Source organism: Vulpes vulpes, chromosome 2, assembly GCF_048418805.1.
Source record: "Vulpes vulpes isolate BD-2025 chromosome 2, VulVul3, whole genome shotgun sequence".
Taxonomy (NCBI): domain Eukaryota; kingdom Metazoa; phylum Chordata; class Mammalia; order Carnivora; family Canidae; genus Vulpes; species Vulpes vulpes.
In genome coordinates, this window is record NC_132781.1 from 128049490 (window position 1) to 128072947 (window position 23458).

Here is a 23458-nt window from a genome sequence, read left to right on the forward strand (position 1 = left end):
TTATTTGTATATGTTGGGAGAGAGGAGGACAAAAGGGGAGAAAAGCTTTAAAAGAAAAACACACACATTTTTAATTTTTTTGGTTTGCAGCTGCACGTCTGCCGAACACTGGGTTTCTTTCGCTTTGCACCAGGCAACGACCCTGGACGCCACCTGCGCGCCCCGCGCGGAGTCGGGGGTGGAGGGACGGTCCTCGCCCGGGTTCCCCGACGCCCACTGCAAAGGGCGGTGAGAATGACAGGCCGTGAGCCCTCTCGCCGGCACCCGCCCGACGCACCGACACGCCGAATTTCGAAACGCAACCTCCCGGCCGGCCGGGCCGAGATTGCGGCCGAGAGGAAGCGGCGCACGGCCGCCGCGGAGGCTCCTCCCCTCGCCGGTGCGGCCCGGGAGCACCTGGCGGCCGGGCGAGGGCGGCATGCAAAGCCCAGGGCGCCTTTGCGGCGGCTGCGTCCCCGCCCGCCTCGCCGGGCCGCGCGGGCGCCGGGCCCGCTCGCTCCACCTGCTCCCCGCCGGCCCCGCTCCTCCCCCGCGGCCGGGCCCCGTGCGCCCGCCCGGCCGTCCGGGCCCAGCGCCCGGCGGGCCCGGCTCACGCAGTTGGCGCAGGCTGCCCTACGCCAGCGGCGCAGCGCCCGCCGGCCCGCCCTCCCCCTGCGCTCTCCCCGCCCCCTCCCTCCCTCGCAGGGGCCGAGCGAATGTAGCCCGCGAGAGAAAATGGCGGCGGCGGCGGGGAATCGCGCCTCGTCGTCGGGATTCCCGGGCGCCGGGGCGGCGAGCCCCGAGGCGGGCGGCGGCGGGGCGGCTCTCAAGGCGAGCAGCGCGCCCGCGGCAGCCGCGGGGCTGCTGCGGGAGGGGGGCAGCGGGGGCCGCGAGCGGGCTGACTGGCGGCGGCGGCAGCTGCGCAAAGTGCGGAGCGTGGAGCTGGACCAGCTGCCGGAGCCGCCGCTCTTCCTCGCCGCCTCGCCGCCGTCCTCCTCCCCTTCCCCGTCGCCGGAGCCCTCGGACGCCGCGGCGGGCGGGAGCGCCTTCCAGCCTCTGGCGGCGCCGCAGCCCCACGGAGCCGCGAGCCGTGGCGGCGCCCGCCCTCCGGAGCCCGCGGCCGCCCCGGACAGCGGCGCCCCGAGCCCCGCGGGGGCCGAGCCCGGGGAGAAGCGGACGCCCGCCGCCGAGCCGCCTCCTGCAGCGGCCCCCGCCGGGTGAGCAGCGCGGCCGGGGGCGCGGCGGGGACCCGCGGGGCGGGCGGGCGAGGCAATGAATGAACCCCGGGCCCCGCGCCGCCCGTCGGGATCCGAGCCCTCGGGGACCCCCTCCGACCCCCTCCGGCGGCGGGCGGCGGCGGGCGGCGGCGGGCGGGGCTCGGCCCGGGGGGCGGCCCGGGGACCCGGGGCGGGGACGCGCCGGAGAGTTTGTTATTGTGTGCGGACATGTGACAGGCGTGCGAGCCGCGCCGCGGGGACCGTAGAGGTGAGGTGAGGGGCCCGGGGAGCGGGACTCCCCGAGGTGACCCGGCTCGGGACCGCGGCGCTGCGCTCGGGGCCGGGCTGGGGGGCGGGCAGCAGCGCGGCGGCGGCCCTGGACGAGAGTCCCGGGATCGCGGGGGCTGAGGCCCGAGCCTGCAGGCTGGCGGTGGCCCGGAAAGGGGCGGGGTGGGTGCGGAGCCCAGCCCGGGGCCGGGGGGCGGGGGCGGCGGGGGCGGCGGGGGACGCGGTGAGGTCCTCCCGACCTTGACAGGCGGAGCTCCTCGGCAGGTTACCGGGCCGGCGGGGACCCGGACGCCGGGAGCCGGGCCGCGCGGGGCTCGGGGCTGCAGGCTCCGTCCGCCTGTCAAAGCGGTGCGGGCGGGCGGGCGGGCTGCGGACTCGGGGGCTCGGAATATCCGAGGACTTGGGTCTTCCCTCTGCGCCCTCGCGGGGCTCCGCCTGTTCTTGGGAATGCGCACAGCGCCACTGAGATTTGAGTGACTTCGGTTTGGAGTTTGAATCTGGCCTTTGAAGTGTGCGTTCGGCGGAGCGGTGCGAGAGCCGGACCGGATGCGTCAGCCATTCAGTCGCGCCGCGGCGGTGCCCGCTCCCCGCAGCCTGTGCGGCGCGGCCGGGGTCCGCGGCCCGGGTGCGGGGCGTCCTGCGGGCTGCGGCTGCGCGGGCTCCCCGCCGGCGGCCCCCGGGCCCCGCTAGTGCGGCGGCGCCTGTGCCTCACGGTACGTGCGACCCAACGGACCCGCCGTTCCAGGCCTGACCCTTTCTGTACAACTGAAAAAAAAATCTTTATTTTAAAGGAAATTCTTAAGTGTGACAGCCGTAATCCTTTTTTTTTTTTTTTTTTTTTTTTAAGGAAATCTGGGGAGTGTTTGCACAGCATAGTCCTGATGAGTATTTCGAGTTGCTGGAAATGTTTTTGTGATACTTAACCGTTGCCCCATGGAGTCTCCTGACCTTTATTCTGAGTATTTTAAACACTATGCCTTATATCTGTTTCCCTTGTGAGACGAATTTGGCAATAGGAATCCTTGGTTTGGGTTAATTATCTGAAGTGCTTTAGCACTTTGTTGAGCTCGATTTCTCTATTTATTTAAAACCGCAGTTCATTTATTACCAGGAAGTTGCACCCCCCCCCAAAAAAAAAAACCCTAAAAATTATGGTCAACGCTGGGCCGTGGCAATCTTGAGAGGAAAGGAGATTTGTGGCTGTGATAGTTTACTGTGTGCACTTGTAAATATAACTTAGTCTAACAAGAGTTAGGTTTCTCTATACTTTCCTACTTCTGTGAAGATTGAATTAAAACCTCACTAGAATAATTCTTTGAAGGCAATTTATAGTACAAATGAGCTCCAGATAAAAATATTAGGCATTAAATTTTAAAAGTTAATTGCATCTGTTCTCGTGAGAGCAACTTTAGAGCATAATGTTAGAGCATGACATTGCATCTGTTCTCGTGAGGGCAACCACACACCGTAAGAGGACTAAGGTGGAGGCAGATCGAATTCAGGACGGAGTAACCCCACGTTTAGTTTTTGCATTTTATAACACAGGTTTTTTTTACCCCTCTTTGTAAAGGAGCTCTTTGTTTAATGAGGTAGTCAGCATTATCATTTTTAAAAAATGAGTTTCATTAGCCAGTATGCTAATGTCATACCTACAGACTTCATTTATAGTAAAATGTTGATTCTCTAATCTTGAAAATACAGTGATTTCTCCTTCCATTCCTTGTCTGTGGGATTGAAATTAATTTGCACCTATTTGTATAAATACTTTGATTATAGAGTTCAGTGAACTTTACATTTTACTTTTTGACAGTTTTTTTTTTTAATATTTTATCTATTTATTCATGAGAAACAGAGAGAGAGAGAGAGAGAGAGGCAGAGACACAGACAGAGGGAGAAGCAGGCTCCATGCAGGGAGCCTGACATGGGACTCGATCCTGGGACTCCAGGATCACACCCTAGGCTGAAGGCGGCGCCAAACCGCTGAGCCACCTGGGCTGCCCTTGACAGTAGTTTCATTTGTACTTCCTAGAGGAAAATAAAGCACTGATATTTTGAAGTATTTTTATGTTTCAGTAGTAGTATAGATCTGGAGCTCCCTTCTGCCTAAAGACTTACCGTACTTTTTAAAGAGAATTCTATTTTAATTTCAGAATTTACTTCAGTTTTTTTTTATCTTTGATGTAGAAACTGAAAATGTAGAAAATACATTTGCAGAGTATAAATTATGTAAGTTATACTCATATTAAAAGATTTTATGTCTCCCTCTCCTTTAGGGTAATAATTGAAATCAATGAAAGTTTTGTGCCTGTAAGTGGCGCCCAAGGGTTTGGAATTTTAACTTCTATTACAGAATTAGGAACTTTTTCTTCCTATTTATTGTCTTTGAAGAAAAATTACAGTGTTACTCTCCATTGAACAGGCTGTTGTGAGTTTGGTAGATATAATTACTCTATCCTATTTTTGTGACTTAAAAAAACCCTAACTATCAATTTGCTGGCCCCATGAAAGAACAAGATATGCTGTGCTTGTTAATGTTAGTTTTTGCTTAAAAATAAAGCTATTTCATAGGCTGCTTTTATATCCTCATATAGCCTTCAGCTTTCACTTCCTTTTAGAAGCTGCTAGGTTAAAAATATAATTTAGTGACTTTTTACTAGAGTAGATATAGGAACTTTATTACCCAAAAATAAGTTATAAAAAATTAAATTGATGATTTTTATAAAAGAGTAGAAGTAGTTAACATAAAATTAACTTAAGTGAATTTGTAAGTTTTGTGGTTTTGAATTGTCTCAATTCTGTTTTAAATCAGGTAAGAAAATCAGTGCATTCTTTATTGTATTTAACCTTATAAATATAATTCTGAAAGAAAAATGTCAGAACTGTAGTTGTCGCCAACTTTTATTTTCTTTTCATATCTGATTTTGGCAAGGGTGACTGGTTAACCAACATTCCTTAATGTATGATTTCCAATACTCTATAATAACTCCATTTTGTTAGATACAAAGCCCAGGAAGTAGCCCTGTTCATTGATATTCTTTCCCATCTTCTATCGTACCTCACGCATATGTGGCATGTTTTAAAAATGGTCATTGACTTACTGACTTGAAGATTTCAAAATAAGAAAGGAGTGTTCTTTGTTTTCAACAAGAGCAAAATAACCAGCTACAGCTTGCCTAGGCTGTCTGCTCATCAGTCCTTGACACTGGCTGTGAGCATTCCAGAAGAAGAAATAATGGGGTGGCAAGGCAGTTATGGTGAATGGATTCCCCTGAGGGAAGATATGGGGCATTCAGAAGTGCTCTGAGTTAGAAAAGCACAAATTTTTCATTTGTAACCCATTTTCTTGGGTTGAGAAGTATTTTTCTCTGTAAAGAAGGCAATAGAAAAACTGGCATAGGAAAGTAATAGTCTCCAGAGGCTGCTTAAGAACTACACCATATTGCACCTCTAACCTTGGGAATACTTTGCGTATATCAGATATACCAAGTATATCCTTAAACTTGGTTTTTCTCTGTCCTTGCCTTTTTATATCCTAAGTCAGAAGTCAGAGCTACTTAAAAACGTAAATGGGTAGAAGATTAATGTGAGGAAATGTGCAGTTTAGGAACAGACCCAAATTGTCTTTAACAAATAATTTAAGAACATTTTTAAACATGAAAGAAGTAATCAGGAACAGAATTAAATGTTCAATGCAAAGCAGTGAGATTAGTCAGGTGCTCTTCTTATAGCAAGATTATAGGAGGATTTTAGCTGTGGCTGAAACACATTCATTGAGCATACAGATACATTTGGATTCCTTTTATGTAGTCACCTTTCTTGCCTTCTGCAGGTCAGGCTAGTTAGTTATATATAGTATCTCATTTCATTATCACTACAGCCCTCCAAGGCATTGTCATTTCTATTTTCAAGAGATGGAAACTCAGATTTGATGCTAAAGCCCTGTGATCACATACCTAGAAGAAAGACCTAGATCAGTCTGACTCCACAGTTAATTTCTTTCCACCTTCTACGCTGCTTTTATTTTTCCAAATTAATAATAAATTAATTGGTCATTTTTTAAGGAGGAAGTTCTGCAGGAATCCTAACAAACATAATAAATAGAACTCTGCTCAGTGCCTTAGCCAATATAGTTGTTTCTTTGTATGTGTATATATTACATAGTTTTCTGTAACGTGTTAGGCAAGGAGAATAATTGATTCATGCTCAGTGTTTCTTAGATTTTTTGATTTGTGCTATAAGTGGGGGAAAATAAAGAAGCTGAAATTAACATCACTCATGAATCTAAACCATCACACATGGAGAGAAACTGTTTCAGTATAGCTGTACCTTGTTCCTTTGTGGTTTTTTATTTCATTCATCCAAAGTTTACGAATCTCTGTAAGACGACCCAGATTAAAAATTAGTGCTCTGAATCTCATCCACAGCCTTACACACTGTTTTCCTATACTGAATACAGTGGTATCTCCCTAACTTTCTGAGCAATTAATTGGCCTTCCAGGTTAATAGTCAAGGGTAGTGACTGATTTCTGATTTCTGCTTGTATATTTTGGTCTGCTAGTTTTTGCTCCTGTCCTTTGGTCTCTTTCCCCTTTCTTAGGTTAGGTCTGTGCTGTAGTTTTTCCATTTCTAGAATAATGGAAAAAGGAATCTAGATACAGATTAATTTCAAACTATTTCTCCTTACACTTTTAAGAGGAAAATCATGAAATTGCAAGTTCAGATGCGAATTTTTTAAAAAGATTTATTTATTTATTCAGAGAGAGACAGAGAGAGAGAGGCAGGCAGAGACACAGGCAGAGGGAGAAGTGGGCTCCATGCAGGGAGCCTGACGTGGGACTCGATCCCGGGACTCCAGGATCACGCCCTGGGCTGCAGGCGGCGCTAAACCGCTGCGCCACCGGGGCTGCCCACGATTTTTTTTTTTTTCTTAAAAGAACATTGAGAGGGGTTATAGGGAGCAAGAAACTCAATACATGCCAATGGTGGTTTTAAAACTTAGTCTTTGTTATTAGTAACAGCAACTCTGCTAGTTAAGAAACCCTTAGGAAATGTCAAATATGCTCTAGAGTATAAGATAATAAAAAAAAATCCTTATCTTCATTTACTTTATGGCATATCACAGTTGGTGTAGGTATGTTAGATATGGAAGGGGGTTCTGTATTGTTAGTGATTGTGTCCTTTGGAATACCAGTCTGGTTAGTTTGGTTTAATAGATTGAGATGTCATACAGTACAAAGGACTGTTAAGTTATTAATACCCACAAAGCACATATTTCTGAGAGTAAAGTATGACACCCGGGAATTATTAATGAGGCCATCGGACCTCTTGAAGACTGGTGGAAGTCCTTGGAGTTTACACAGTGCTGTAGTTAGTGCATTAACTAAGTTTATCACATGAAAATATAGTGATGATGAGTGTATATAGAGTAAGGAAAGAGTAGATACTGGGTGGAGACTCTACTGTTGACAAATAGACTGGATCATTACCTTTTGTAATTGTCTATAGTCATTTAACTGGTATATTATCAAATCTTCAAACTGGTCTTACAGCATTCTAAATACTAAATATCAGTTGTTAACAAACAAGGAACTCTTACTATTCATACCATTGCCGGGTACCTAGACTAGTGTCCAACACCCATGAATATTAGGTGCCCATAAATGTTAGGATGAATTAATTTCCTGAAGTGATTATTTTTAAATTAGTGTATCTGAAGATTATAGTGATTTACTTCGATATGATTTTAATCATCATCTAGTTTAAGGTAAGTTTTGAAGGCAAGGACTGTTTCTTATGTAGTTATATATAACAGTAGTTGGTATTTAGCAATCTGGTTGATAATATTGAATGTATAAAATGTATAACTTAAATTAGCTTAATAGCTAAGTGTAATTACAAAGAAATTAGAGCCATGCTCAAACTGTCAAATACTAAGAAAATTGAATTTCTGATATTTGAAGTGGTTAGTTACTTGGGCCAATGGGTAACCCTCCTAATTTTCTTCTTAGCCCTGGCAATTCTTCCTTGGGGGCCCATCATCACCATCTTGAACATTAATATGAGAAGATCCTTAGGGTGATCCTAGGGCTTCTGTCATTGTGTCTTCTTCATCCCCACCACTAATGCCTTTAGATAATTATTGATCATTCACAAGTGATTGCCAAATTTATTTTCCTAGCCACGATCTCTCCTAAACTCCACACCTATGGTTGTCTGTATGAGATTTCCATACTCAGATATCTAAAACCAAATTCAGGGTTTTCTCTACACCTGGTCTTACAAATATATTCTCTGCTCATGAAATGGCAGAACCAGAACCTAGGAGTTACCCTTGATGACTCCTTGTATTTAGTCCACCATCACAGGCTGGGGATTTGACCTTTGTACCACATTTCTAGGCCAGGGTTCCATGATCCTATATTTATACTGATGTAGTCGCCTCTTGACTTGTTCCCAGTATCCGTTCTCCCTTCCAATCTGTTCTCCATATATATTTTAAAATTTTATTTATTTATTCATGAGAGACACAGAGAGAGAGGCAGAGACATAGGCAGAGAGAGAAGCAGGCTCCATGCAGAGAGCCCGATGCAGGACTTGACCCTGCATCCCTGTTCTCCATATTATATGGCCAGAGTGATCATTGTAAAATGTTAATTTGATTATAACAATGTTACTCTAGAAAAGTAAACAAGATTGAGTATAAAAACTTTATTTTTTTAAAGATTTTATTTATTTAAGAGAGCAAGAGAGAGCATGCGCACGCGCGAAAGAGACAGGCAGACAGAGTACGTGAGCAGAGGTAGAAGCAGACTCCCTGCTAAGCAGGGAGCCCCCTGCAGGGCTCCCTGCGGGTCTCTATCCCTGGACTCTAGGATCATAACCCAAGCGGAAGGCGGACGCCTAACCAATTAAGCCACCTAGGTGCCCCCAAGATTAACTATAACAACTTTGGAAAGGGGCGCCTGGGTGGTTAAGCATCTGCCTTGGGCTCAGGTCATGATCCCAGGGTCCTGGGATTGAGCCCCACCGGGGGCTTCCTGCTCTTCTCTTTGGGGAGCCTTCTTTTCTGTCTCCCTCTGCCTGCCAATTCCCCTGCTTGTGCTCTTGCACTCACTTGCACTCTCTCTGTCAAGTAAATTTAAAAAATAAATAAAACTAAAAACTTTCAGAAGCTTGCCATTTGGTTAAGGACCAAGGAATCCTTAACTTCCCCTACCCAGTCCCTGCCCTGTCTGGCCCCTGCCTGCCTCTCCAAGTCTATCTCAGCTCGCACTTGCCCTTGTTCTCTGCAGGATTGCCTTCTTTCATTTCCTCAAACTCAGCACACTACCTCCTGCCATAGGGCTTTGGCATGCACTGCATGCTCCCTCTGCCGGGAACACTTTCCCCAGTCCCAAGTCAGTACTTGATAGTTCAAATCTTAGCTCACTGGTACTTCCGCAGGGAAGCTTTTCTTCCCTGATCTCTCAGACTGGCTTCATAGCAGTGTCCCTACTCTCAGTGTTGTGGTTTTACATTTGTTATCTCATCTGATGAATGGCTGCCTTCTCCAGAAGACTGTAAGACCTGAGTGGAGAGTGCCTGTGGCTGGACAGGGACTCAGCACCTAGCAAAATGCCTGGTCCAGAGTAGCCCCTTGGTAAATATTTGTGGAATAAATGAGTAAGGATAATAATGACATGACAAGTTCAACTTAGTAGGTTGTGTGTTCTTCACCTTTGGTCAGTTGTAGTCTGGGACCTAGCTGAGACAGGATTAAACAGCAGAAGGCTTGATGATTGGTATTGCCACGTTCTCAGTTTATGATAGATTCATTGGGAAGTGTCTAGACTAGAAGACACGCCAAGTGTTTTGAGTAAGGTAGGACAGCTTAATGTGGTATGGAGGAAATAGCTATATAGTAGTCCCTGCCTCCCATTTCCACAGTTTCACTTTCGGAGGCTTCAGTTACCTGTAATCAGTCACGGTCTAGAAGCAGACTATCCTCCTGACACTTCATCAGGAGGTCACTAGTAGCTTAATGCTACATCACAATGTTTATGTCATTTATCATGTTATATCATCACAAGAAGGGTGAGTACAGTATAGTAAGATTTTGAGAGTGTGACCAAGTTCATATAACTTTTATTAAAGTATATTGTGATAATTATTATTACTATCTTACTGTGCCTAATTTATAAATTAAACTTTATTGTAGGTATATATGTATAGGAAAAAAACATACTATACATAGGGTTCAATATTATCTGTAGTTTCTGGCATCACCTGGGGTCTTAGAATGTGTCCCTTGTGGAAAAGGGGAGACTGCTCTATTGCATGATAATCTGCTGTAGGTTAGAAGAACTTACTATCTGTATGTAATTCTTTTGTACTTACTGGGGGGTGAAAATATGTGTGTATGTATATTTATGTATATGTGATATCTATATTCATGTTTATACTCATATATACATAAATATACACATAAAGGGATTATGCATTAATATAATGATTCATTTTTTCAAATTCTTAGAATGTTATGTAAACTTAAGATACCATTTTAGGATTCTTATCCCTTGAGTATATTTATATTTTGTGTATAATTATACTCAAGTGTTATGCGTTAATTTTTCTCTTTTAAGTACTCTTAATGTAAACTTAAAATACCACTTCTGGGATTCTTATCCCAATAATCCTATTTCATGCAAAATATATTAATTTTTTATTAATAATTCATCTTGGAATAAATAGTTCACATTTGCATCAAAGAAAAAATTTGCGGGAAACCCGGGTGGCTCAGCGGTTTAGCTCCGCCTTCAGTCCAGGGCATAATCCCGGAGTCACGGGATCAAGTCCCACATCAGGCTCTTTGCGTGGAGCCTGCTTCTCCCTCTGCCTGTGTCTCTGCCTCTCTCTCTCTCTCTCTCTCTCACTCTGTGTCTCTCATGAATAAATAAACAATTTAAAAAAAAAGAAAAAAATTTGCTAGGCGAATACTGTGTAAGATTTTACGAACCAAGAGCCCACGTTAACAGAAAACATTTTAAAATTTACTGATGGTAACTAAACCCTGCAACCTCCCTTATCTAGAACATGGTTTAGCACTAAGAAGTAAGGAAAAAAGGCTCTCAGCTGCCAAAGGGCCTGTAACAAAATCTGTCCTTTGAAGTTCTTTGATTTTACACTTAACGAGTTCCAGGGGCATTGGCTCAGGATTCACTGACACTTATTTAAGATATTATTCTTGTAGTCTTATCCATTTGGTATCTCCCAACACACAGTAATCAAAAAAGCAGCCAATTAGAAGGACTAACAGAATGAGGAAGGGACAGGTTCCCTGATGGCAGCAGTATAGTCAGAGAGAGAGAGATTTGACGGCAAGAGAGGAGAGAGGGAGGGAGAAGAAGACCACACAACCTGGCTGTCAGGGGACACCTGGTATGGGATCTTTCATTTCTACATGTCTGGATAGCTTCTCAGATTATACATTTTATTTATTTGTTTGTTTGTTTATTTAAAGATTTTATTTATTTATTCATGAGAGACATAGAGAGAGGCAGAGACATAGGCAGAGAGGGAGGAGAAGCAGACTCCATGCAGGAGCCTGATGCAGGACTCGATCCCGGAACTCCAGGATCATGACCTAAGCCAAAGGCAGATGCCCAACCGTTTGAGCCACCCAGGTGTCCCAGATCATAAATTTATTAAATGACAGAACTTTCCATATTACTTTTTGGGTATCAATTTCCTTATATGTAGAATGAGTGTGATCAGGGTTGTGTTTTGTAATGGTGAGTGTGGTGGCTCATCATTGTAAGGTTGTGGTGTTTCTTTCTACTTGGTGAACTGAATTAGGCTTATTATATATCAGGATTTCCATTCAAGATAATTGTAGAAAGTATTTTGATCCTTAATGTGGTAAGCTTCTAAGTTACGTAGAAGAGATATTCCTATGACCTTGTTGATACTGCGTAAATGATATGTTCTTTAGAATTGCATAAAGTTGGACAGTACTCATTAGAAATGTCGTGTGGATTGTCTGTGGGGAAAATCTTTCTTGCTTTATTTGTTGGTCTGAGTCACCTTATAGCCTGCAGTTTCTTTAAGAAACTTGTTAATCACCACCACCACCACCACCACTGGTATACACTGACCTTTCTCCTAGGAAGACTGAGGAGTTAGGCAGTAAACTCCAACTTTGTAACATTGATCAAGTTACTTGATGACTGCAAGATTTTTGGTTTAATTTCTTGCAAAAACATTCCTCATGTCTGTATGCTCTAAGATGATAAGTGTTTTGAAACACATTTCACATTTCTTCTTTTTGCTCCTTCAAAATAATGAGTTGATTGTATCTCATTAATTTTCCAGGTTTCTATTAGTATTCTTAAATTCTGCTTTGGGTAGTAAGTAAGATTATTTTCATTAAAACTTAGATTTTAGAGATTCCTGGGTGGCTCAGCAGTTGAACGTCTGCTTTTGACTCAGGCGTGATCCCGGAGTCCCGGGATCAAGTCCCACATCAGGTTCCTTGCATGGAGCCTGCTTCTTCTCCCTCTGCCTGTCTCTCTCTCTCTCTCTCTCTCTCTGTGTGTGTGTGTGTGTTTCTCATGAATAAATGAATAAAATCTTTAAAAATAATAAATAAGTAAATAAATAAAACTTAGATTTTATAAAAGACGTGACAGATTAATGTAGATATTAACATTCCTGAAAAATTTTAGTGTTATAAGTTTATTTTGAATCTTGAAAATATGTTTCACTTCTGATGCACTGACATCTCTGTGCCATTGTACAAGGTCCTAATGATGTTTCTGGGATTCAGAATTTACAGAATTAAACTTCATTAATAAAATTATTGGGCAATCCTTTTAAAAGCAATAGAACAATTAATTTTTAAAAATTTATATCTTTATCATTTAACAAAAAAGGACTACTTGTATAATAGACTACTATACAATTTGCTTTCTTTCTTGACAGTGTTATCTTGATAACAGAGCTGTCTTTTTAATGACTGAATAATATTCCATCATGTGAATGTCACATTAGCCAGTTTCCTATTTTTAGACATTTATATACTTTGTTTTCAGATTGTTCTGTTAAGCTTCAGTGACTATCATTGTACATACATTTTCAAATATTTGTGCATTTAGTTCTATAAACCAAATATTCAGAAGTGGAATTGCTGAGTCAAAGAACACACATATTTAAAATTTGACTCCAGAGCTCAGTTGCCCTGTCAAACGGTGTACCAGTTTATATTTACCTCACAGTATGTGAGAGTGCCCTTGGCCCCACATTTTGGCCAACATTAGGTATCATCGATATTCCACTTTTTGCCAGTCTGGTGGCTAAAAAAATGGTTTCTCACTCTAATTTGTAATTCTTAGCTTTTTAGATCATTGTATAATTTGTCCTGTTTATTACTAGTTTCATATTTCTTTGGTATATTTCCTTTCACACATGGGTAAGAATTGTTCATTTTTTCTTACTGGTTTGTAATCATCCTTTGTATATTAGAATTTTAGCTCTGATATGTATTATAATTGTTTTCCTCCACTTTTGTGAGTTATGAATTTCAGTTACAGTATTTTTCCATAAAGAAGCTTTAATTATTTTTTCAAATTTCAGTTCTTTTCATTATTTCTATTTAAGTCTTATAGAATGGCTTTCTAGAGATGCAGTGTTGTATAGTCCTCAAGAGTACAAGTACATGAGTTCTAGTCACAGTTTCACAACTACAAGCAGGGTAACTGGGCAGTTACTTAGCTTCTTTGCACTTCAGTTTTCATAACTATGACATGAAGATGCCACTTCATAGTTGTTGCAAAGACTGTGTATTTGTATAGTTCTTCAAACAGTGCATGGTGCATGGGGAACACTATGTAAGTAATACTGTTATTATTCCCTAATTGCAGAATTATCACACTTCATCAGTGTTTTATAATATTTTTATGCATTTTAAAAATATATGTGTATTTATTTGAGAGAGAGAGAGAGAGAGCACAAGCGGGAGGGGCAGAGGAAGAGGGAAATGAATCTCAAACAGACTCCATGCTGAGTGTGGAGCCTGATGTAGTGCTCGATCTTATGACCCTGAGATCAGGACCTGAGCCCAAACCAAGAGTCCAACACTTAACCAACTGAGCCACCAAGGCTCCTGTTTTTATGTTTTTAAAAAAATAATCATTGATCCATCTGAAGTTTAAGAGGTGACAGAGGGCTCTAACTTTATTTTTCCCAAATGACTAACTAGGTGTTCCAGTACTATTCATTGATGAAAAACATCCCCTTTATCATATACTAAATTTTCAAGCATTTGGAAATTCCCAAATACATTCCTTTATTCCAGATCTTTTCTTATTAGGAGCCTAAACTCCTAAATAACCACATTTCAAATTTTTTACAAAAATTTAAAAGAAAGTCATTGACTAGAGAAAGAGGAGATATCAGGAGACCATTAACTGTATCTTTGCTGACTCATTCTGATGGATATTTTGGTTCCCGAAATGTCTTGGCTTCAGTGACAGAACCCTGCATCCAACTACCTCTGGGATGGTTTCTCTAGAAGATGCAGCTCTGGCAGTCACTGCAGCTTCCACGTTTCCAAACTGATTACTTGTGCTCTCCAGCATTCCCATCCTTTCCCTCCAATCACTTGGTTGTTCTGGATTCCTGTTGGTAATGCCTGCTACCATCTCCCAAGTTGCCGTGCTCCTACTCTTCTGGCTTTCTCCTTGTCAGCGTCCGAGCAGCCTCCGATTCTAGTGTTGCCAGTTCTCTACGGGCTTTGGAATCTACACCACAGCTGCTAACCCGGGGTGATGCCACTGTCACCTCATCCTGATTCTTGCAAAGTGTCCTTCGTAACTAGTCTCCTACTTTTAGACATGTCTTCCTGTCTTTTCCCTACACCGCAGTTAGACTGAGGCTTCTACAGTTCAGGTCTGACCTTGACACTTCTGTCCATGAAACTTTCCTTCATCTTCAGAATGAAGTTCAGACTCCTTATTATATAGCTCAGAAGCCTCTGGCGACCAGCTCTGCTTCCCTCTTAGCTCCCCCTTCCAGGACACCCTGCTCCAGGCATTCTAGGGCCATGTTCATATTTTTGTTTTCCCAGCTTGCCCCTTTTTTCTTAGTGTGCTGTTTCCTCTATCTGGAATACTCATTTTATCTCCACTGTGAGATTTTTTTTTTAATTGTTTTTTTTCCCTTTGTAATAAAGAGTTATTGGTATTCTGCTAAATATAAACGTGGCTATTTGTAGAAGTCAGTACTGTGTTGTAAATTTTGCTGAACTCTTTTGTGTAAAGTTCTTCAGTATCTGTGTTAGATTTGCTACTTTTAAACCTCTTCAGTTTTTCTTCTGTCATTGTGTTGTGGTCATGTCTTAACTGAACAACAGTGTTTTACAAAGAGTTGTTTGTAAAGTGCACATTTTTATAAAGTGAGCCAGATTTTTCAATTTGTATTAAAATTTCAAAGGTGCAAAGTTTGGAAAATATTTTGGTACCATGCAATGTATTACTGTCTTTGAGAATAATCCCAAACCATCATTCAGAGAACAAACATGCTAAAATGCTGCAAGCACAGACAGGGCTTGATTGTGTCCTGGGCACATCATCACAAGGTTTATATCAGCTGCCTGGCCTCCTTAGGAAAGGTCCCAAGGTGCTGATGGGCTATAGGAAGACAGGCATATCAGATGTGGGAAATCTCTTTTTGTCTGTTCTGTGGGTACTCTCTCTAGAGAAACCAAAAGACAGAGCAGTAAACATGCCAAGGTGAATGCCTATTGCCAGTACTCTTATCCCCCTCCCCCACCTTGACACTGCCACTGTCCGTGCCTTCAGGAGCACTCCGAGTCACTGCTGTGAACCAGGCACCAAGGTGCTGGGAACCCAGCAGGGATGATGCCTGTGAAGGAGTTTAACAAGTTAACAGTCTTCTGATGACACGGGTTGTGCAGACCTTAGTCAGCTGGGAGTGAGGCCGGTCGGTATAGGGAGGGTGTTCTGGGAAATGAGAGGTCTGTGCCAAGTCCCAAAGAATGCAGAGTTATTAAACAGGTGAAAGGGGCTTGCAGGGAGGTTTCATGACTGCAGCAAGCAGGCCTCCTGCTACCATGAAGAACTGCAAGTATAGTTCAGATAGCTTTGGGTGGAGGGCAGGGTGTAGATGGGGCTCAGGAACGAAGCTGGGGACAAGATTTCTGTCTCTGTTAGAGAGGCATGCAGAGCTCCCTGCTTCCATATTGCTCTCAATGGCTAGTCTTTACATTTTTGTGCATAGGACAAAACTTTTGTAGTTTGACAGGTTATCACAGTTTGCTAGGAAGTGGATCAGGAGACCCAAAGGAGTTGCATCAGAGCTGGTGCAAGATAGTCTGCAGCCACCTTTGCACTGCCAACAACTCCCACAGTTTCAAAAGTTCACAGATTGGGAGGTGTTCTCTTGCAAAACAAATTCCATCCACTTTGATCCTGAATGTGGTTTTGGAACTGCACATTTATATTTCAGAGATGGCACAGCATAGTAATTAGGAACCTGCATCCTAAGAGTCAGATCTGTTAGCCATTTACTACTGTTGGTCTCCAGGGAACTCACTTAACTTCTCTGAACTTCACATTTCCTACCTCAGAAATGGTGTAAGTGGAGTGATTAGATGAAATAATGAAGCATGATTCTTGACCCAGGAAAGTACTCAGGAAAATTAACTGTCAGTAACATCACTGCAAGTAACCATGAAGACTCACTAATTAATAATTTGTGCAGATGAGGATAAGGTTAAGAGATTCAAGGTTACCTTATTAGCTACCATTAGTTTAGCAAAGGTAGTGTGTGTAGATTATACATCATCTTGAGAGCAATTTATTTTTCCTTATTATTTTGAAATTATTTACTAGAATACATGAAAACATAACTTTCAAAACTATATAAAACGGTATAAAGCATATCACTGGTAGTACATAGATCTGGAATCTCATCACTTTATGAGGACATAAGGCTAGTCTCCTAGGTTTGGTTTTTCTCATCTGTGAAAAAAGGAGGTTGACTTACATATTCTCTTGGTTCCCTTAAAGCTCTAGCAACTTCCCACTAATTTAATTTAAAAGTTACCCCAATTATTGAAACAACAGTTGGTTTTTTGAACTTACAAACTCTTAGAATTTTAAACCTGGATATCAACTCTAAGGAGAAATAGTAAGGAAAATCAGTGAAGGCTCAGAAAAGAGAAATCATATTTGTTAAATGACCTTAAATGATGAGAAAATATTTACTGTTTTAAAGCCTATAACTATACTGGGAGAATAGTGTTTTACAAAGTCAAGAGAAATTAGGCCTGAGTAGTAAGCATGTTTATGTTTAACAGATACTGTTAGAGAGTTTTGAAAATAACTTTAAATATAATTTTTGGTAACTAAACTGTTTAAAATGGTCTTTTTTAAACATCAGCTTTAATTGTATAAGGAACAGATATCCCCAGGGATAACCTCTAATAAGCAAGGAGGTCTAATAACCTCCTTGGACTTTTTTCTGTGCTTATAAAGTTCTTTCTATAAATGCCCATATGTATACATACTTTCCTTTTTACTTAAAACTTTATTTTGTGTTTGGTGACACTTAATTGTATTTTTTCCTGATTATGAAAATTCAAATTTAATTGTACGGGGTGGGGGGTCTTTTCACATAAATTGGATAGAGTTGGCAATTCTTAGTAAGTATGAACTTTACTATGAATTTTTTAATCTAATAATTTGGGGCTCAAGTTATAGAAAAATTAGACTTTCAAGTAGATTTAGAATAGGACTTTTTAACTGACTTAATCATTGTGATTGTACCTAATTGAAATGTATCTACAGAAAACTCTTGCCCATACACAGAACTGAAGCTGCTTTAATTCATTGCTGGGTACATCCAATACTAATTACTGTTTGTCTTAGATACCTGGTAGTGAGGAATACTTGACCCTTTCTGCTTCCATCACAACCCGTACATTTAGTTCCAGTTGTTGGGATCAGTTATTCAGATATTTGGGAGTAGTTACTACATGCTGTAGGCTCCTGATTTATTCACAGACACAGCTGTGATGAGAAATAAAGGAAGTTCTTTTGAGTCTCGGTTGCATTAACACCATTCTTCTAGGTTATTGTGACTGATTGTGATAACTAGCAATAGTTTTTGTTATCACTAATAAGGTAGGTAAGATTGTCATTTGCACAATGCAAACTCAAATCATCCTGCAGTTTTATAAGTGCATGGTGGAACATTCCCTCCACTGCAGGAGGATTTGCTAGGGGTTTTAAATAGTGCCAAAGATGCATGAGAACAAAGCCTTCCTTCTTGGGGCTTAGATCCATAAAGACAGTTTTGGCACCAAAGAGAAAAGGTTTATGCTCAAGAACTTCTTGCTTTTTCTTCTCCCTCTTCCTGGGCCAAGTTTTGGTGATAAGACATAAAACCGTTGGTGTCTGAAGTCAGCTTATCTCTAAATACAGCAACTTGGTAAAGAAATGTGCTCAGAATTACATTGTGTAATAAAATGCTTTATTCTTATCAAAGGTTCTCCAAAATACTGAATGTCGCAGATATTAATTACTAAAAACAAATTAGTAGAAGTTTCTTATCTGAGTAGAGAATATGGTTGGCCAAACACTGAGCCAAATGAAAGTATTTTTTCTGAGTTGTGTCTGTTTCATATTCCCCTGCCTACAACACATACACACACCCCAACCCCTCAAACACACACATGGGTCTTGCCTTTTCTTTTACCCATACAGACAAATTGTTCTGGGATTTGCTATTACAAGATCTTCAGTAAGCCACCTACACTGAATTCTTTGCTATATATATATATATATTTTTTTTTTTTTAAGATTTTATTTATTCATGAGAGACAGAGAGAGAGAGAGGCAGAGACACAGGCAGAAAGAGAAGCAGACTCCTTTCAGGGAGCCGGATGTGGGACTCGATCCCTGGTCTCCAGGATCAGGCCCTGGACTGAAGGTGGCGCTAAACCACTAAGCCACCCATGCTGCCCGAATTCTTTGCTATATAGCAAGGTTCCTATAATGCCACTGTATTCACACATTTTCTTGTATTTCTCAGTTCTTATTAAAAATAAATCTTACTTTATAAATCATTTATTGAGCATTGATAGGATTTGCCTTTGTGATCAATCTGCTCGGCACCTTGAATTACTTATACCATACTTTTACTACTAGGCTGATTATCTATTCTCATGTTATCGAGTTACTTCTGCCCCAGTATGTTACTTTGTGGAAATGCAGAGCACAGGATCTACATTTTATACTGGCTGAAACCGGATTGTTTTTAAATCTGTCACAGAAGTTAGCCCAGAGATCTAGAAAAATATGGGCTATCAATTATTGATTTTTTAAAATACCTCATCTAGGATTGATTTTTTTAAATTGTACTAAGGGAGATTGCATGTATTAAAAACATAGATAATAGCACTTCTATTTTGTTAAAAGTTTCTACTTAAGGGGTATATTTTAAATGTTCATATTTTCCCATACGCTTCGTGACCCACATTGTGTCACATCTTCTTAAGTACAATATTGTATCTTTTTTTCCATAAACCATTGAAATATCCTTGGAAATTTTATAACTTCACCATTCTAGCTCTTTCTTCTACAACTCTTTACCTGTGAAAATGGGACAAAATCTTGGGTTCTTAGGATGATGTGTAAAAATTTGGGGTTTGGACACTGTGAGGACCTGATAGCCATCACCACCTCTCCTCCAGGATTGTATGTCATGGAGGAAATGGTGAAATCAGCGCTTTTAGCTGTTGTGGCTTTCAGTTTCTGCCCAGCAGCCCAGTAGTTATTTTGGGGTCTCTTCTATAATCTGGGAAGTGAAACATTATTGAGTCTCACCCTGGATCTTGGGCAAAGAGGGGTCCTCTGCTATGCTACAGCTAAAGCCAAGTAGACTGCCTGGCCCCAATGAGTTCAGATACCACAGAACTGCTGTTAGATAAGACTTACTCAGGATATTGACTTGTTCTGCCCTGCTGGAGCATAGAGGCCGCCAACCGGACTTTGTTAGGAGACTGGATCAGGAATAGGTGGAATGGAGAACAGAAGGGACTGTTGCTAGTGGCAGTGGTAGCAGCATCAGCCAGAATCAATGTTTACAGCCCGTGAACTACAAAATACAAAACTTAATCATTTATTATAAGGTGATTAGACTCTGACAGAGGGAGATGGACCACAGACGACCCAGGCCTTAATTTTTTGTTAACCTCTGATTTGTAACCCAATGTTTTTCTAATTGTTCCTTTTGTAATTCAAGTTCATTCAGACTAAGTACTAGTGGGCCTTTTGACTGTCCTTTCAGAAACTTGGTAGCTTGTTCATTTCACTTATTAAATAATATTTGGAATCATTAACTGTGTCTTTCTCTCAGAACTTTAAACATTTAAAGATTTTTCGTATATTCTAATCTATTTCAAGATATTTACAATTGCTTATATAGGACTAATTAGAAAAAAATAGGAACAAATGAATTCGATAAGAATTTTTCTTTGACTTCTCAAGAGTCAAGTAGCCCCAACATAAAGGTGAAAAAAAAAAAGGTAGAAAATACTTTGAAAACCAAAATTATTCTGGTAGAAAACTTCAGTTTTCTTTCCTGTTTCAGTTAAAATGAAAAGCCTAATCAAATTGCAGTTCAAATTCAAGATTTCTTTATGAACACATCTGATTCCTTCTTTTTCCTTTCAGCTATTGTATAGGGAATTTTCTCATGTCTAGTTGAAAGGTATTTAACCTGCTGTCCAGGAGCTGATTGTGGTAGACTAAGTTTTAGCATTGCCTCACACCAGCTGGCCTGTCCCCAATACCATCTTCCCACCTCTGCAGGACATTGAGTCAAGTAGTTTAACGACTTTGAGTTTGTCCTTATCTGTGAATTGGAAATAATACCTTTCCCACTTCGAGAATTTGAGAAGATCAAATGAGATGATGGATATGAAAGTGCTTTCAAAGGGTAAAAATGAAGTACTAGGATTTAGGGTCCCAGCATTTTAGAATTCCAGAGTGCAAGCACCTGCCTCTCTAAATATCACAGTGGCATTAGAGATGTTCAGTCACCAATGGGGGTGGGGGGGGCTGAGTGAAGCCATGGAGTGCAGGGCTGGGGTGGCTGGCCAGTGCTGATTCCCCTCAGCTTGTCCTAGTTCAGCAGGGTACTCCTGTGTGCCGATCTTATTGGAAAGAGCAGTAATAATTCACTTCCTCTATGCCTGGTCCACTGGTTTCTCTCGTTTAAGCCTTGCTCTGTCCTTGTGAAGTGCAGTTTTATTCCCATTTTACAAGTGAGAAAGAAGATATTGTGAGAGGTGAGATGACTTGGCAGCTATTAGGCAGTGAAGCCTGGATGTGAACTCTTTTAAGTTTGAATCTAAGACTGTGCCCTTAACTTTTATAATAATCTTTCTTTTTTTTTTTTTTTTTTAGATTTTATTTATTTATTAATGAGAGACAGAGAGAGAGAGAGGCAGAGACACAGGCAGAGGGAGAAGCAGCCTCCATGTAAGGAGCCTGACATGGGACTTGATCCCCGGTCTCCAGGATCAGGAGGGCCAAAGACAGCGCTAAACTGCTGAGCCACCCGGGCTGCCCTGGTGATAACATTTTAAATTATGTTTAGGTCTCCCAAAATATACAGGAGGCATCAGTGAAGCATGTTGATACTTTTCACTGTGATATGAAGTTCTTATAAAATAAGGACAGTTGTAAACACAAATCTTTTTTTTTTTCCTGTGTTTACTGTCCTAGAGAAGAGATTTGGCTCTAGGCTGCAAATGTGGTTGAATTCCTTAACACACAGACCTTTGCCCACAGAATGGGAGATGTACTTAAGGTGCGTGCGCATTAGAAGTGGTCATTGTTAACACTGGAACCTTCACCCTTAAGAGAGTGCATGCACAGACCTTGTCTCCCCTGAACCCTGTGACATAGCCCTCATTCCCATTTTGCAGTTGGTGGGAATACCTCAGAACAGTTAGCCTCTCCACACAAGTGAAGTAGTAAGAGGCAGAGTGAAAAATCTGACCCTGTTTTGTATATACACACACACTCCCTCCTGTGCTGCTTTTCCTCAGCTTACGCCTGAGTGTCCTAGAGTGTTTCAGACATTTTGAAATTTCTTTATACCTAAATGTAGTTATTAGAACTCTTTATAAGTGAGTCCTGAAAAAAATTGTTTTCATGTCCAGTGATTTTAAATTACAGCTCAGTTCAGACTTCAGCATTCTTTTAGTTGATATATTTTAATTGTTGGTTATTCCTATTTACTAATTTGTGTAAAGATGTCAATATCTAAGGCTAACATCTAATACAGAGGTACGCCTAAGTGAATTTTAATTTACTTTTTCCTTTTCTAAAATTTAAATTTAATTTGCGAATATACAGTATAACACCCAGTGCTCATCCCATCTAAGTGAAATTTAATCCATTTATTCTCTTGTTGATACTTGTTCTCACCTAGTAATATAAGTTAACAAATACCTGCCTGCCAAGTGTGGGATCTTTAGTTTGTGTTCAGCAGGCAGCTTCTTTGGTAATTAAAAGAGCTTAGTGGCTTTGAGAGAAATCAGTAATCTCCCTGACCCTGTGCTTCCCCCACCCCCCACCCCCAAACAAAGGAGATTATCTTTGAGTTTAACTATAGAAAGGCCACTCAGGTAAAAATGAAGCTCCTGCAGGGCAAGAAAAATATATTTGCCCTTAACTGTTTTCCCCTTATTTTGTTTTCTTAAAAATAATAGTAATGTGTTTGCTGTCCTGTAAATCTTACATATGTGCTCCTTATATAAACTTACACTATCACTTCAACTCAGTCCATGTTTACTGGTGTACTATGTACATACTGCTGTGCTAGGAACTCATTTGGGAAGATAAAGAGATGATTCAATTCTTGTGCAGTCTAGCCAGTTATCGACTACTGATAGCTAGTTTCAGGAGAGACTCTTGGAGAAAAAAAGTAGTTGTCCATTCTACATGGACTTGATAGTATTCATGTATATACTAGGTATGAGGACAGCTTCATAAATGCTGCCTGTTGATTATCCTTTTAAGGTACAAATGATGTAGGCAGTAAAGAAAAAAAAATGAAGAAGCATACTGTTATGCTTTAAGAAAGCCCTCTTAATAAAAATGTATGTTGGCACACACAAACACACACCCCAGAAAAAAATGAAGAATGATGCAGTGTCAAACTCTTGAAAATGATTTTATTATGTATATTTTATTTGTATACATCTTTTAAGAAAATTTCTTGTGGACAGTAAGATAGGCTTAATCTTACATCTTATTACGGTGATAATGATTCCAGCTTTGGGAATGAAGTTTCAAGGCTTCTCATGAGTGTTTCTAAGGATACCTTTGCTCAGCTAAACCCTGGGTTATTCAGAATCTTTCACAGTTGCAGAGAATTGAGGAATGAACTTGGTGGGCAAGTTTAATTCCTTTACAGATAGGCCCTGGCTCATTTCTGGACCTCTGAAAGAGTAGTAGGGAAACTAACTCAGGTTCCTCCTTCTGAGGAGTGCCAGGATTTCCTAGAAGAGAGCAGAGGAACTTGCAAAGGAGCCTGAGATATCATAAGACACACCCGAAAGGCAGGGGAGAGGACATTGTCTAAGAAGAAAATGGTCTGCAGTAGCAGTGCCACTGGGCAAGGAAATCCAAGGGTGGCAGAGTATGTCTCCTGACCAGTTTTTGTGGAGTGAGTGGTGGGCATCCGAGCCACTGTGCTTTGTTAGGGGGTAACAACAGTGAGGAAGCACAGGCTCCTCTTGAGAAGCTAGTAGAGGATAGAAGGGGAGTGAGGGGAAGGCCTAAGGACTAGCAAAGGCAAAGAAGCATTTTAGAATTGATTTGGTTTGTTTTTATAGAAGGCTAGGAGAGGGAAGAACGCGTATAGGCTAAAGAGATGGAGGAATGAAGGTTTTATTGTTC

General features: G+C 41.6%; 1 protein-coding gene across 3 annotated transcripts in view; it reads left to right on the forward strand.

The window, feature by feature from the left end:
* The first annotated feature begins 699 nt into the window (after positions 1 to 699).
* MAP3K1 (mitogen-activated protein kinase kinase kinase 1) overlaps positions 700 to 23458 on the forward strand; it is a 78898-nt gene continuing 56139 nt past the window's right edge. The window contains exon 1 of one of the 3 annotated variants that reach the window (XM_072749953.1): positions 700 to 1196. In XM_072749953.1, coding sequence (XP_072606054.1) covers positions 715 to 1196 — 482 coding nt within the window. In that variant the 5' untranslated portion in view covers positions 700 to 714. Of the gene's footprint in view, positions 1197 to 1402; positions 1465 to 2111; positions 2198 to 23458 lie in introns of those variants that run through there. The other 2 variants (XM_072749954.1, XM_072749955.1) reach the window with 2 other exon arrangements.